Source organism: Dissoconium aciculare (assembly GCF_010015565.1).
Source record: "Dissoconium aciculare CBS 342.82 unplaced genomic scaffold K489scaffold_15, whole genome shotgun sequence".
Classification (NCBI taxonomy): Eukaryota; Fungi; Ascomycota; class Dothideomycetes; order Mycosphaerellales; family Dissoconiaceae; genus Dissoconium; species Dissoconium aciculare.
In genome coordinates this window covers 577001-591468 of record NW_022984965.1, presented here as the reverse complement: position 1 = coordinate 591468, position 14468 = coordinate 577001, and the positions used below count along the sequence as shown (strand labels likewise).

Genomic DNA, 14468 nt, shown 5'->3' with positions numbered 1-14468 from the left:
TTCGATGACTCACTAGATACGATCTCCTCCCGATGATTGAATATTTCCCTGACCACTTCTGAGGTTTTCTCCCCTACCTGAGCGGCAGAAGGTTGCAAGATGTCGTTTTTATAAAGCCGCCGGGCTGTCCTGTACGATTCGGCCGACGCCTGTGTGCGCGATATGGTCTGCCCCCGTTGACTACCACTCCGCCCGTCCCCACTTCCTTTCACGCCGACGCTGATGTCATTCTGCTCCGGGGTGACGGTTCCTATGACCCATCAAACGTATGTACAGTATCGTCTCAAACCGTGCGAGACCAGCGCATGACGGGGCTCACTGAAAAAATCGGGCAGAATACGGTGTACATCGCCCAAAGAATGAGGGTCAAGGCATTTCAAGATTGCTCCTGAACCGATGTTGATCGAAATCTTGCGCACCGCGTTCATCTGTACAGTGTCACGTGCCATCCTCGCGGGTCTCCAGCCATTATTCACATAGACCAGACGATTGTGATGAGGTGACAGCGAGGCGCTGCAGCCGGGATTAACAGTTTCCGAGCAAGCCAGAGGAAGCCCAGTGATGACCCTTCTCCAAAAACAGCCCGATGGCTTGGGGGCTTGCCGTAGCACCACTGGGTTATTATGATACTGTAGTCTTCACACAAGCGATAATTCGGGTGGCGCATTTAATCGCTGTAAGTCTGTATCCCGTGCATCATCGTGCACATTGAAGCACACGGCCGGCGTAAGAGACTACCTGGACAGATGGACCATAGTGATTGGACCGCACACCCAGCGAGACGGGTTCGCACGCCGAATTGGCGAGTCATGATCATCTTGTAGCACGATATGACCGCCCACGGATGCCGCAACGTCGAGGCGACTCTCTACGTGCCTGTCCAACTGCCGACTACAGGCGGACAGGTGGTCTTCAATGCGCGCCTGGCATGACTGATCAAGGCCGATCACTCTATTCCCAACCGACCCTGTACTTCTTATCGTTTCAGAATCTTCACCGACCGGAAAGAACATACCGTATTGTTATGCATAGTACCACACGTCCATGATGGGATGACGCAGTCGCAGTGTTCATCTGGCTGGCTGCTGGCCGCTACAGCCAACGCCATCACAACGCCAGCAAACGCCCAGAAGATCCACTTCGCAGGTCGGATGGCGCTTTTTGAGTTGAGCGGCTGCCGCGCACGCCTCCTTCGCGCCGGTCGTGACCCTCAAACTCATGTGCTGCACGACAGGAAGAGGCAGGTGCTCGTACAGAGACAGCCTCCGACGGACCCGTGTCATGAAATTCTGATGCTAGTAATTTTCGAAGGCCTCTCCTCCTCAGTCGCTGCTTTCCAAGGTTTGCGGGGCATCTAGTGCTGCACACGAGCCCTAAATCACAGCGCACCTCATCTACCAATGGCAATTTTGCTCGGTGGCTAAATCAAGACGGAGTAAAGTCACATGTGCTATGATGAGGTGCAGGATACATTGATTGTAGACGTGACGATACTGTGGCTCATCTCTCCTGCTCGTTCCACTGTTCAGACATATGCCAACAACTCATCTCGGGTGCTCGGGCATCCTCCGTGTCTGCAGCGCGACAGACCTTGGCGTCGGAGCATTGGGCATCGCAACTGCGCACTCACCACTCCAGAAGCATCGTTTCCTCGTAGCAATAGGGATGCCCTCCAAGCGACTCTCGACAGCACTTCCGATGAGAGATAAAGCCGATTGCGTCAAACCAAAAAGGCGGTCGCTTGCTCGTGAGCTAGTCGGCTTGGTATGGATCGCCCCGCATGTCCATCACTCCAGGCACCAATCACTATGCACAGCGGTGGTGGAGGCCATCGATCCGGCAGGCGTCCTGTAGGGAGCGAACGTATCCAGTGCTGTTATTAGCAGCACGGGATACATAGACAGACAGCACTACAGAGTCTAAACTAGTGTCGCCGACGTCCTGTGTCACACTGATCGGTAAAATCAATTTGTGCCGAATCGCGCACACCCCGAGCAAGAATGGCGCCTTCGCAAAGGTGGATTCGAAGGTGCTTGTGAGAAGCCACAGCCAGCCTCCCAGAGATCAATCATCAGGAGTGGAGGCACTCTACTGGAGGTCGGCACCGAGGGTCGCGGAAAAGCGATGAGCTGTTGGAGCGGATCATGAGGGTCGGAGTGCGTGCAGGGCGTGAAGCGACGTCTCGCGGGACCTGATTCTCCTGAACAGGATAATCCAGCACGCCCACCGACCGTCCGAGATTGGTGGTGAGCACTGAGCAGCACATCGCGATGGTACCTGGAGATCGCAGCCCAGGACTGCACTGGAGGAGAGACCCTGACAGTGCGGCATCACAGCCATGTCTCCACTGTGCTTCATACCACGCCTACAGATTCAAGCGCCGGGCATGAATGTATGGAGTTGTAGCTGTAGTTGTAGTAGTAGAAGTAGGACAGCAGGACAGTGTACAGCACTTCGCTGTCTGTACATGTACAAGTGTTGCACCGTACTGTGCCCGAGACAAGGCCCTGTGGCGTGTGAGGTTGGGCCTTGGTGGACGCCATGGCGTTGCGGTACGTCCACTAATGCCAGACAGAACTTGATTCACAGTACTGCACCGCATTTCGAGGTTCGAATGGCGGCCTTCAGGTCGGTATCGTGGACCCTTTCCGAGTGGCTTGCTCCTTCGCCGTCATTGCCACCGGCGAACATACATAATGAGAAGACGCTTCCTTCGTGGAAACATTGCAAATCACGATCTGCAGTTTCAGCGATCCATGAAGGCGATCAATCTTCCACCCGAAGCACCACCAACACCGTTCACCTGGGAAAAGGTCATCGTCGCGAAACAACGAGCGGACGATCAAACAGAGCAACGGCCTCGCGCACATGTTCACGCGTTACACATCATTTCGCACTCGGCCCAAACTCTCTGATATCACCCACCCATATACGCACCACCTGCACGCAGGTCATCCGCACGCAGACGACCCGAACGTTTCCCCTCCAGAACGGCCGTGCAGTGCAACCCGCCCGCACCCCAAATAACGATTGAACGAGCACTGCTCTGCCCGTCCTTCCTTCCGCGCGCGCACGCCCGCAAGCACTATCCACTACCACACACCATCCACTACCACACACCACGCTCTATACATACACATTCACACATTCACACACAGACACGCACCCACACCCTCCCACCCACACAGACACGACACGACACGACGCCCATCCGTCCACCACCCACTCTCCGAGCGACCGCTGCCCGTTGAGCGCTACATACAACCACCGCTGCGGTTTGCTGCGCTGCGGTCATCATCATCATCATCATCATTGCCCCCAAAGAAGCAAAATTTGGTTTCGGTGACGCAGCCCGAATTCCCTCGTCGCACACCCCAGCACCACGACCGACAAGCGTGTGTGGTGGTCTGCAGGGCTGCTGCCTCTTCACCTCTCTTTCGTCAGCCGTCTGCAGCATCCCGTTGCCGTTGGGAGGGGTTACGTTGTGTGTGCCTCACTGCACTCCTCTGCTTTTTTATTTTCGGGGTTCATCAGCTGGAGCTGTGGAAGGGTTCAGCTGCACCTGATAGATTGATCGATTGGATTGATTGATCATTACGGTGGCCCTACCTCCGTCATCACCGACCCGGCTTTTTTGGGACTGGGATTGCTCCTGCCTGCCTGCTGCTGCTGCTGCTGCTGCGCGAACAACCCAGCATTTCCCAGCAACTGAGCCGCACAACGGGGAGTCGTACAGCACACAGGACGGACAGGCGACTGCTTCGATCGTCATCAGTGTGATTGCCTTTACCGTACGGCTGTCCATCTTTTTCCCACTCGGGAGTTCTGAAACATTCAAGCTTCGCTCTGACGACGATTGTGTGTCGACCACACCCTGCCCTCTTCGCACCGGTCCACGCTAGTCGTCCAAGTCGTCCAAGGGGTCCTGCTCATTGGCCATTGACAGCACCGCTCCTCCCTCCAACACTAGACGTCCTCCCCGTTTGATCGGCGCTCGGTGTGGTGTCACTGTGCACTTGCTTTCGGCGTCGTTGCATCTCTCGACAGCCACGAGACACTTAAGCACGCTGATCCCGCACATCATCTTCCGAAGCAGTCCATCTTCTCCACGTTTGTCTCGACGCACTCTCTTCGTCGACGTTGATCAAAGCCTGTCAGGCCGACTACAACACTACATCCTACACATACCCGCATTGCCTCTGTCGACCGACCTGCTCTCCCGATCATACCTCCCCACCGCGATATGGCCATGACAGTCGATTCGCGCCAACAGCAACCTCAGTTCAACAGCATGGGTTACGACGCCATGAGGTACCCGGCAGGACCTCACTTCACCAACCCCTGGGCGTCGGCCGCGCCAAACCCCAACCAGGTGTACGCGACCTCAATGCCGCCGAGCAACGAGCATCGCTATGCGCAGGCATCGCACGTCTCCGCGCCGTACACCGCGGGCTCAATCGCGGCGCCCGCTCTGCCAACAGGTATTATTCCTATGGACTCCGAGTTCTTCGAACAGTCTGGCTTACTTTTTGCGCAAGACGGAATGTCTGCTTCCGCCGCCGCTGCCCCCGTGAGGGCGTTCCCTCCTTACTCGTCTCAACCGCCGGTCAGTGGCTTCGCGCCCACGTCGGCACCGGCCTACACAGCGCCATACAACTCATATCACGGAGACCGCCGACCGTCGCACCCGTCAGTAGCCAGCCTCCCGTTCCTCGACGATGCCTCGATCGATCAAAGGATCCGACAGGACTCATTTGTTGACATGTGTGATGATAGATTCCACAACACATCAGACGCAGAGCGACAGAACTTCAACGACGCCCTCGACGCGTCTCGCGGCATGTTGGCCATGAGCCAGTCGGACATCACACCTCGAAACATCTACGGCAATGCGGGTTCGAGTCGGAGCTCGACCGACTCGTACGGGTTCCCGAGCACGCACTCCTCCCACTCGTCCATCTCCTCCGGCTCATACCCGACCTACTACAACAGCTCCGTCAGCGAAGCGTCTGTCGGTGACTACAGCTCCGCCAGCGAATCCGTCGACATGCCCACGTCGAGGAGGCTTCCCAAGCCCATCGGCCTGGTCAGCGGCAGCCTTCCGCCCGCGCCGCAATCGATGATGGGCCAGTTCAGTTCGAAGGTGTCGTCCAGCTCGCAGAAGAAACACAAGTGCAAGATCTGCGACAAGCGATTCACGCGACCCAGTTCGCTGCAAACGCACATGTACAGCCACACCGGCGAGAAGCGTAAGTCCATTGCTGACCCGTGATCCGACGGGGACCCCGCTGACCGTTACATCCAGCGTTCGCCTGTGACGTCGAAGGCTGTGGGCGCCATTTCTCCGTCGTCTCCAACCTGAGGAGGCACCGCAAAGTCCACAAAGGCGAAGGTCAAGAGAATGACTCCGGCGACGAAGACGACTGATGCCCGCACCGAACACGGCCACCATACCATCGCCTAGAAGCATCGGAGCTAGACCGTCGATTCCCCGGGTCGACCTCGAGACCACCAGACTCGACCACTATTTACACACTTGTTCGATTACAATCGTTTAGAGACACTTGATACCCCAATTTTTTGCTGGAGCGGAGGTTTGAATGGAGTTTAGGGCGGGATTTACTGGCGTTACTACTGGAGTTTCGGACATACGAAGAGCAGACCTCTGAACGGAGGGTTGCCAACAAAACTATCGACTAATGTTTGGATCTTCTGGCGCCACACGAATCGGGCCCTACGTGATGAGACCTCGAGAGGGCTCAAAGGAAACGATCTTGAAGGGGAAGCAGTGGCCCTTCGAGGCATGCCCGGACGGCTTGCCTCTGACGAAGAGACGGGAATATGATGAACCCTCACCAGCGCACACTCGCTAAGCGAATGTTGTCAGCATTAACATTATTATTATTGACAGTCGTGTACTGCACACGCATGTATGAAACGAGACATATCCAATGAGCACCGCTCGAATTTGAACTCTAGACGCGCACGTGCTGATCACCATGCCCGACTGTGTGCGCTGTTCTTAGTCGTCACACGCTGCTGATCTCCACTACTACTACCCGTGCGTCCCTGCACCGCTCGTCCATCACCGACGACAATAAAACGAGATGGGGAGTCGCTGCATACTCACCACCGTTCCCATGGTCTCGTCTGGCAGGCCCAATCTTCTCTCCCAAGCCAATACCAACCATTGCCCGACGCGCTAGTGCCGAACGAGGCAATCACAACCAACGGGAGCTATGGGATTGTTGGCGAACCGCACACCCGCAGCTACACACCATCGACGCCATCCGTTCCCTCATCTCACCTTCCCCGTCACAGAGGCATTGATCCCCAATCGCCAGGGAGGGGTCCACGGGAGGGCACCCACGACCGACTGAGAGATGATTTTAAAAAATCACAAAAAGTGGGTCCGCGGGTGCTCAGTCATCGTCTCGCAAAGCGCAAGCGTGCAGCCACGCAGCGAAGGCGCGCTAATGACCAAGGCTACCCGGATGGTGGCGTGTCGATCACAGAGAAGGGTCGGTTGGGAGGGGGGGAGGGATTCGGTGCCAATCCCCTAATTCACCACCACGGTTTCCCATCACCGTCCCCGAGACTGGCAGGGAAGGGCGCCCGATGTGAAAGAGCAGCATGTAGTTCCACATGGGTATGGTCCCATCATCACCAGACCGGCCCAGTATTCCCTCTTATCTGGACACAACCACACACACTTACACACACATGCACACATGCACAACACGCTGTTACATAGGCTTTTCTCGCCATGCCCTAGCCGGTCCTTATGTTGCATCGCTTAAATCCCTTAGCCGGCCCTAAACCGTAAGCGACGGCGGGCGGCGGAACAATGGGCGGGCGGGTGGTGCCGATGTCACCTGCCTGTCCGCTGGTTGCTTGAGCGCAGCACATCATCTTAGGGAGAAGCGGCCATCTGCGAGCGGTGGGATAGGGCAAGGGCAAGGGCGAAGGGCATATGTTCCGTGACGACATGTGCGCCCTCGCAGGCTGGAATATACCGTCCGGATCAACCGTTGGGGCAATATATCATCTCGCTGGAATTTCCCAGTGAGTGGCCTGGAGGTGATGACGATAAAGGGTCCGCCCCCTGCCTGACTCGCGCGGGAATTGGGAATGTAGTAGGCAGGTGTGTTCGGAGGGACCCACAGTGACGACATGGCGCAGGCACGCCGACGACAATGTCCGCTCCACACCCTGTCCATGTCTACGCACCTACACACACATACATGCACACACACGCACACATTTCGGATGTATGCAGTATGATTATGCACGATGCGCGATGACTCTTGCCCTTCTCTCCGGATTGGAACGACTCATTATTGTCGTCGTCGTCGTCAAAAGGGCCCCACCCACAGCCCGCGCGGGCCCGTTCCGCTCAGCGGTCGTCTGCCCCAGGGTACGCACGCAGAGAGCCGACACAAGGCATGGGTGTGCATCACCAGCAGTCGGTAGTTTTGAGAAACAAAACAAGAATTGCCCTGTCGGTTTCAGATCGCCCTGCGAATCACGCGTGTCGCGCTCGCGACCGTCGCGGAGTGGGTGGAGACACGGATTGCTTGTCTCGGAAGTCCTTCCCTCTCGCTGCCACACGCCCTACGCTCGCGTGTGACTGGTCCGGAGGAGACGTTCGGGCGGTGGGAATGGGCCACGACGACGCCAGCGCTGAGCGGTCGTCGCCGGTCGGGCGGTTGGGTGGGTCAGTCAGTCGTCGTCTCTTCTCGTTCAACGGCTGTGTTGATATCATCGCACACGCCCGCGCGCGAGGGCGCGGAGAGAAAGTGGTCGGGCGAAATCACGAAGGGTCCTGGACTGGGGGCGACATCCCACGAGCAGACACGAGTCATTTTCCCGCCTCTCGTGTGCCGGATTATGCAGCGCAGATGTCGCCAAGCCTTCTCGCACTCAACGCTGTGCTGTCCTCGGTGTGTGCCTGTCCTGTACTGGCACGCCTGGGGTGCTGCAGAGATCCTCCGAACTCTCACAGACTCCGCTCGGATATGCGGCAGGCGTGCAGTGCGCTAGGGCGACACCTCTCAGAGGCGACGGCGACGGCGCACGATTCGCTGCAGTGGCGATCTGCAAGCGAGCCCACCCTGCCCAGGTGGTTGTCAGACGTCGCCTCCTCCTCCTGCTGCTGCTGCTGCACACAATGCTGGATTGTGTGAACGAAAGCGGTGGCGAACAAAGCCGACGGAGAGCCATTGTCCTTTGGCGTCTGTTGCGTCTTTTGCGTCATGCGGGCTCGGCGGTGTTTGGGAGGGCACAAAGTAAGCAGGAACAGAGGATCGCGCAGTGCTTCGCGGATGCGGCGTGGCGGCGAACCTGCGCAGGTGGCGATTGGATCGTGGAGTGTCCATAGTCATGGCTCGAGTTGACAACCCTAAGGGTTGGGGTTGAATGATTTCGTGCCAGGAATGAGGGTAAAACAATTCACATTCGACAAGATGTTGGGTAGGTTTATGGTTGAGGAGAGGAATTGTATATATGTACCTGGGCAGCATACATATGTCACATACATGACACACGTTCCGCAATCATGCCGTCCTGGTGATCCGATGCACTTTGTAGGTGTCGCGGAACAGGTCGGGCGCTCATATTCAGGACTAATGTTTTAGATGTGGGATTAAGGAAAAGGCAAAATTTGATCAGCAATGAACGGCGACTGCAGTGGCGATTGGCCCTGTTTCACCATTCACGACATATCCTGGCCTCACTGGTGGTCTGGATAGTCGTCTCGGCCGAAGGAATGCCCCCGGACGCATCAGACTGTCCCTTCCGCGACAGGACCCTCGACAAATCGACAAAACTGATCGTCAGCTACTTGTGACGTGCCTGTACTTCGAGACGTGAAGCGAGTGATGTCTGTTCTTGCAAGGGCTCAATCACGACCATGACGCGCTAGGCGGATGCATCACGGAAGGTATCGTTTCCATCAACGATGCCACGAGTGCTAGGTCGACGTTGCAGTTTCCAAGTGGTGATCACTCCGCTGTTTCGTCTTGGCTGCGCCGGTGCGAATGCTTGTTTTTCCTCCTGTCGTCGATCACGCATGGTACCGCGGGCGTCGTGTGGCAGTCTCGGCAGCGCGACGCCGAGAGTATGGCATTGGGATCATCGTCCCGGGATGATCATCCTCCAGCAATCCTCCTATGACAAATTCTCGGCATTCGCGTTCCGAGCAGCATTGACGCCCGGCTCCAGGTGATCGGCCCGCAGCAAGAAGGCGACTGTGTGCGATGGCGACCACGTGGATTCTGGTGGATCCTCTTGTCACGCATCGGCCGGGGGATCTGCGTCGGAGGCTGTACCGCCGCGTTTCCGCAGGTCGCTCACGCCGTAGAGTAGATCGTCCAGCTCCTTTTTCGTGGGCGTCGGACCTACATCCGGAAGCGCGTTTAACGCCGCAATGCGACTGTCGTACACGTGAGCAAACTGATGAGCCTTTGGCTGGAATTGTTCCCAGCGGTCTTCTGTCGGCCACAAAGGGTCTGGATGTAGAAGAAGAGTTTCCAAGCGGTGTCTGCCGATGACTCGCGGGTCGAAAGACACCACGATACCGTTCTCGATGGCGATGAGATCCACAGGAGTTCCTTCGCATTCGAGAAAGCCGAAGCGGGACACCTTGGAGGTTCTCGGATGTACGACAGCGATGAACAGCGTGGGGAGGTGTTCAATTGTGACTATGATCGCCCACCTGTTGTCTGCAGGCTCGCCATATGGCACCGTCCAGATCCCGGACACCGAGATAAGGTGATCGTCCTTGGCGTATGTGGTACGAGGATCAACGCAGAGGCGCAGTGCTGCCCGAATGTCTAACTTCTGGACGAGTTCGTTGGCGCGCCAGTTCCAGACCCCGATCCAATCGTCACCACCGCCACTCAGCAGTAGCTCGGTCCCGGGCACCAAACAGATTTTGCTAATGAAAGCGGTGTGCCCCAGACAAAAGCCCTCGATGACATGAGCTTGAGGTGGGCCTCTTGAGATTCGAATATGCTCGTCACGGTCTGCTGTTATGATGTGTGGCCGCTGTTCGCCGTCGACGGTTGCCAGCGCGAACTTCAGATCGGTAAGCATAGAAACATGACCTAGCAACAGTTTGTGCTCGAACTGCAAGGCCTCTTTGCGGGGCGTCAATCCCAGCTGCGCTTGCTTCATCTGTGATTCCAGCGCAATTCGGTTGCGTTTCGTATGGACCGTGTAGCTCGTCGCGGATGGCTTGAAATCGGACTGGGGTTGGAGCGTTGGTCCAGAGCCCGTTGAGTCGGCGCTATAGTGGCCACTGTCGAGCAGAGGCAGAGAGTAGACATCGCCAAACTTATCACCACACAGGATCGTGGTGTCATCCATCACCACTTCGATCGCGCAAGGACGTTTAGGCATGGTGCGTCGACTCGTCTCCCGAAGCTGCCCATCACTTTCGACATGGATCACTCGAATCGACTTGTCTTCCGTGACGATGACGACATGATTGCCATCGGCTGATCGTGCAATCTTGATGATATTTGGACTCTTTGCAGGAGCGCTTTCTTTCTTTGATCTCTTGGCCGGTCGTTCGTCGGCGTCGTCTCCGTCGTTGTTGTCTACTGAGCTGTAGCCAACAGTCTATGTGACGTTAGCCGTCGGCAAGTTCTTCTTCCTCGGTAAACCAAGCAGGGCGTACCATCTCGAATGCCGACCATGTTGACACTACAGATTTCTTCCCAAGCGAGTGCGACATGAGCCTAGCTCCACAAGCTGCGATAACAAGTCCTCCTACATCAGGCCGCGCTGATGACGCCGGTATGAATACCGAGCACTGGAAAGGATGAAGATCCCTTCGAATTGGTCCCGATGGAGCGGACATAAGCTCTTCGGATGTAATGTTACTGCTTGACATTGGGACCTCCATGGGTGTGGACATCTGACCAGGCAGATGCTCGTCGGATGTGGCGATATCGCCCATCACATATATATTGAGGGGGTTCTACTTCGATCGTATTTTGTTTGTTGAGCGTAAGCCATTGAGGAAGCGTACAAATCTGGGCTGTGTGTACCTGCTACCTAGGTAGGCAGACAGTCACTACATAGCGCAACGTGAGGATGAATTTCTGGCAATTCAGTGCCTCAGGCGAGCAAGTGCCGAAGTCCTCAGTCGCCCGTGGACCGGCGCGACTTTTGTCGCCAGGGTTCGTGTCGGTCGTACGAGCATTGTATTCCCGACATTGGGAGCTCGACATGGCGATCTACGGATCAACGACCGATGCATCTCCAGGCGATGAATGAGAGCGATGCGTAATCGCCTGCACAATACTGGCAGACTCGGGCGGGCCATGGACCTCGACAACTGCCCAGGCGATGATCTCCAGCCATGTCGGCTTATCGATAATGCTTAGTCAACTTTCCGGGTTGACTAAGCAGATGTCCACCGCCCAGCATGTGACACTCGCCAAGACCCGAGAAGATCCGCACGTGGGCTTCGATTGAGGATACCTAGGTATGTGTGTATTTATGACTTTGATGGGCGACACCATCGGACGGTCCGAGATTATATATATTTGTACCGTGAGGGCCTCCGTCGCGCGTGGGCTGCAGTATAGGCTCACAGGCTCTTCTTACAAGCAAATTGCCCAGGTGCACATCACTTCCCGACGATGTCTGTGATGTGTCGCGCAAGGAATCCGCGGGCGGCGCGCGCAGAAGCTGATCGATGCCTCTGGAAAATGCGGGAAGATCCGTCGGCGCCTGGAGGAGCCCGCGTTTCTACCTATTTTGCGGGCGATTGTCTGCAGCGGCGAGAGAGGGCCCAGAAGAGAGCCAGAATAGATTTGTTGCTGGAAGATTTCCAAGCCCGCCGCCCGCATTATCAATTGTTGTGGTGATTATCAACGTCGACCTGACCGGCCATCTGCCGACATTCATAATTTCCTCATCTTCCTCTGTGTTCGCTTCACTGAAAGCGTCAACATCTCACCCACATCCGCTTTCTGTCATATCAGCTGGATTACTTGACAAGTAAGTCGCTGCACTTCCAGTCGCTCCCACCAACGCATCGTGTTGCCCGGGAGCCTTATCGTGGATCACCCCAAGACGTTGGGTGGTCACACTGCGCAAGAATATCATGGGACTGACCAGTGCTCGTCTACAGGCGCGATTAATCTGTTGTGACGACCCTCGCAGTACAGTAGAGCAGCCGCACTCGGTAGTGCTTCTCACCGCGCAAAACTCACCTCTCTTTCATCATGGTCAAAGAAACGAAGCTTTACGATGTCCTCGGGGTCTCACCAGATGCCACGGAGCAGCAGCTCAAAACGGCATACCGCAAAGGTGCACTGAAGCACCACCCCGACAAGAACGCCCATGACCCCGCAGCCGCCGAGAAGTTCAAGGAAATCTCTCACGCATATGAGGTCTTGAACGACTCACAAAAGCGCCAGATATATGACACATACGGCGAGGAGGGTCTGGAACAAGGCGGCGGAGGCGGAGGCGGCATGGGCGCCGAGGATCTGTTCGCTCAGTTCTTCGGAGGAGGCGGTGCTGGCCCGTTCGGAGGCATGGGCGGCATGTTCGGTGGCGGTGGACGGGAGCAAGGGCCAAAGAAGGCACGCACGATCCACCACGTCCACAAGGTCTCGCTCGAGGACATCTACCGAGGAAAAGTGTCAAAGCTTGCACTTCAGAAGTCCATCATCTGCAACAAGTGTGATGGCCGCGGTGGCAAGGAGGGCGCCGTCAAGACCTGCACAGGTTGTAACGGTGCCGGTATGAAGATGATGATGCGCCAGATGGGTCCCATGATCCAACGCTTCCAGACAGTCTGCCCGGATTGTAACGGTGAAGGTGAAATCGTGCGGGAGAAAGACAAGTGCAAGCAGTGCAACGGCAAGAAGACGGTCATCGAGCGCAAGGTCCTCCACGTCCACGTGGACCGCGGTGTCCAGTCAGGCACCAAGATCGATTTTCGTGGCGAGGGTGATCAGATGCCGGGCGTTCAGCCCGGTGACGTCCAGTTCGAGATTGAGCAGAAGGCGCACCCGCGCTTCCAGCGCAAAGGCGACGATCTCTTTTACGCAGCAGAGATTGATCTTTTGACCGCACTTGCCGGCGGAGCCATCTACATTGAACATCTTGACGATCGGTGGTTGACTGTGGAGATCATGCCAGGCGAAGTTATCGCGCCAGGTACGTTGTTTTGCAATTCGATCACGCAAACAAAAATTGTTACTGACCTGAAATGTTAGGTGAAATCAAAATCATTCGCGGCCAGGGCATGCCCTCTCACCGACACCACGACTTTGGCAACTTGTACGTCAAATTCGACGTCAAGTTCCCTGAGCGACTACATGGCCCCCCCGATGCCGACGGCTATCCGACATCCCTCACGCCGCAACAAGTTCAAGCTCTCGAGTCAGTCCTGCCACCGCGTGCTCCGCAGAACATTCCTCCGCCGAATGCCATGACCGACGACTACCAACTCGAAAAGGTTGACCCGACGAGAGAGGGCGACCGTGCAGCCCGCGCAACGGATGAGGACGACGAGGAGATGCACGGCGGAGGCGAGCGTGTGCAATGCGCATCGCAGTAAAAGTAGCCCGAGGATTCGTTTCATGAACATCAAGAGCCAAAGCCGCGGGAAGAGGATATTACTTGAAGATTACAGCCCTGCTGGCTGCTCTGCCATTGTGCATTGCCACGATTTGGCCGAGTCGGATCGCTCCTCTATGAAGACCGTTCTAACGCACACGCCGACACGAACGTATGACTCAACGGGCATGGAGAGAAGCGCTAATTTCGCGGTCCTGGGTGTGAAGGCGTTTTGAGGCGTTTCTTGAGAGAAGCGCGGCATCCCTGGTAGAGGGGCAGCCGTCGTTACGAACAAGGCAGGACAGCGTTGAGATTTTCTTCTTCTAAGTGCGATGGCGTCTGAATGCACAGCATGGCTGCCCTCGACTCCCAAGTCGTTTACGTATAGAGAGAAAAAGAAAGAGAGAGGGAGGGGGCGGGGGGAGGAGAGATCTCGCCTATTGCGACTTATTGAAATCCATCTGCATTATGTTCACAAACCTTCCAAGTCCGCTGACGATCGTATCATCTTGCCCCACTTTGAGGGGTTGTGAATGCTCTGGAGATCAGGCATCGGAATCAGCAACGATAGTTCAGTCGATTGAGAAAAGATGACAAATTCGTTTGCAGCGCTGATAAGGTTATTCGTGCTGGTAACGTCAAATTCTTTTCGTATCCTTATGTCGCCCAATGAGTCACTTCCGGTTCGCCTGGCGAGCAGAGGCTGACGATCAGCGTCATTCTCTCTCATCCGTCATGCGCCACCAGAGGATCAATTCGTCCTTCTTGCTCTATCCGCCGAAACCCTTCGTGATGTACACATTGGCGCCCATTTGAAGATAATTGAACCATAGACGAGGTGATCAAGCAGACCTCATTGACGTGCGCAAGTAAATCCAAGTGCA

At 56.1% G+C, this 14468-nt stretch overlaps 6 protein-coding genes across 6 annotated transcripts; 5 read left to right on the top strand and 1 right to left on the bottom strand.

Moving 5' to 3' along the window:
• Positions 1-1450: 1450 nt before the first annotated feature.
• On the top strand, positions 1451-2250 carry K489DRAFT_384515 (uncharacterized protein). The gene has a single exon (XM_033605876.1). The coding sequence runs from the start codon at positions 1534-1536 to the stop codon at positions 1852-1854; it is 321 nt and encodes a 106-aa protein (XP_033456054.1). The 5' UTR covers positions 1451-1533; the 3' UTR covers positions 1855-2250.
• K489DRAFT_86120 (uncharacterized protein) lies at positions 2097-3274 on the top strand. The gene has a single exon (XM_033608986.1). The coding sequence runs from the start codon at positions 2339-2341 to the stop codon at positions 3032-3034; it is 696 nt and encodes a 231-aa protein (XP_033456053.1). The 5' UTR covers positions 2097-2338; the 3' UTR covers positions 3035-3274.
• Positions 3275-4249: 975 nt separating this feature from the next.
• K489DRAFT_326642 (uncharacterized protein) lies at positions 4250-5427 on the top strand (the record flags this gene model as incomplete). The annotated part of the gene is made up of 3 exons (XM_033601921.1): positions 4250-4895; positions 5007-5249; positions 5306-5427. 3 exons carry the CDS (start codon positions 4250-4252, stop codon positions 5425-5427), a joined length of 1011 nt encoding a protein of 336 aa, XP_033456052.1.
• A 1866-nt stretch (positions 5428-7293) lies between these two features.
• K489DRAFT_373986 (uncharacterized protein) lies at positions 7294-8380 on the top strand (the record flags this gene model as incomplete). The annotated part of the gene is made up of 3 exons (XM_033603478.1): positions 7294-7417; positions 7513-7943; positions 7985-8380. The coding sequence occupies 3 exons, from the start codon at positions 7294-7296 to the stop codon at positions 8378-8380; spliced, it is 951 nt and encodes a 316-aa protein (XP_033456051.1).
• A 911-nt stretch (positions 8381-9291) lies between these two features.
• On the bottom strand, positions 9292-10816 carry K489DRAFT_384512 (uncharacterized protein; the record flags this gene model as incomplete). Its single annotated transcript, XM_033605875.1, has 2 exons — positions 9292-10623; positions 10682-10816. Coding segments are annotated over 2 exons (1467 nt in total), but the record flags the coding sequence as incomplete, so codon positions are not given.
• Positions 10817-12239: 1423 nt separating this feature from the next.
• Positions 12240-13585, top strand: K489DRAFT_413443 (DnaJ-domain-containing protein; the record flags this gene model as incomplete). The annotated part of the gene is made up of 2 exons (XM_033608039.1): positions 12240-13182; positions 13242-13585. The coding sequence occupies 2 exons, from the start codon at positions 12240-12242 to the stop codon at positions 13583-13585; spliced, it is 1287 nt and encodes a 428-aa protein (XP_033456049.1).
• Between the last annotated feature and the right edge of the window lie 883 nt (positions 13586-14468).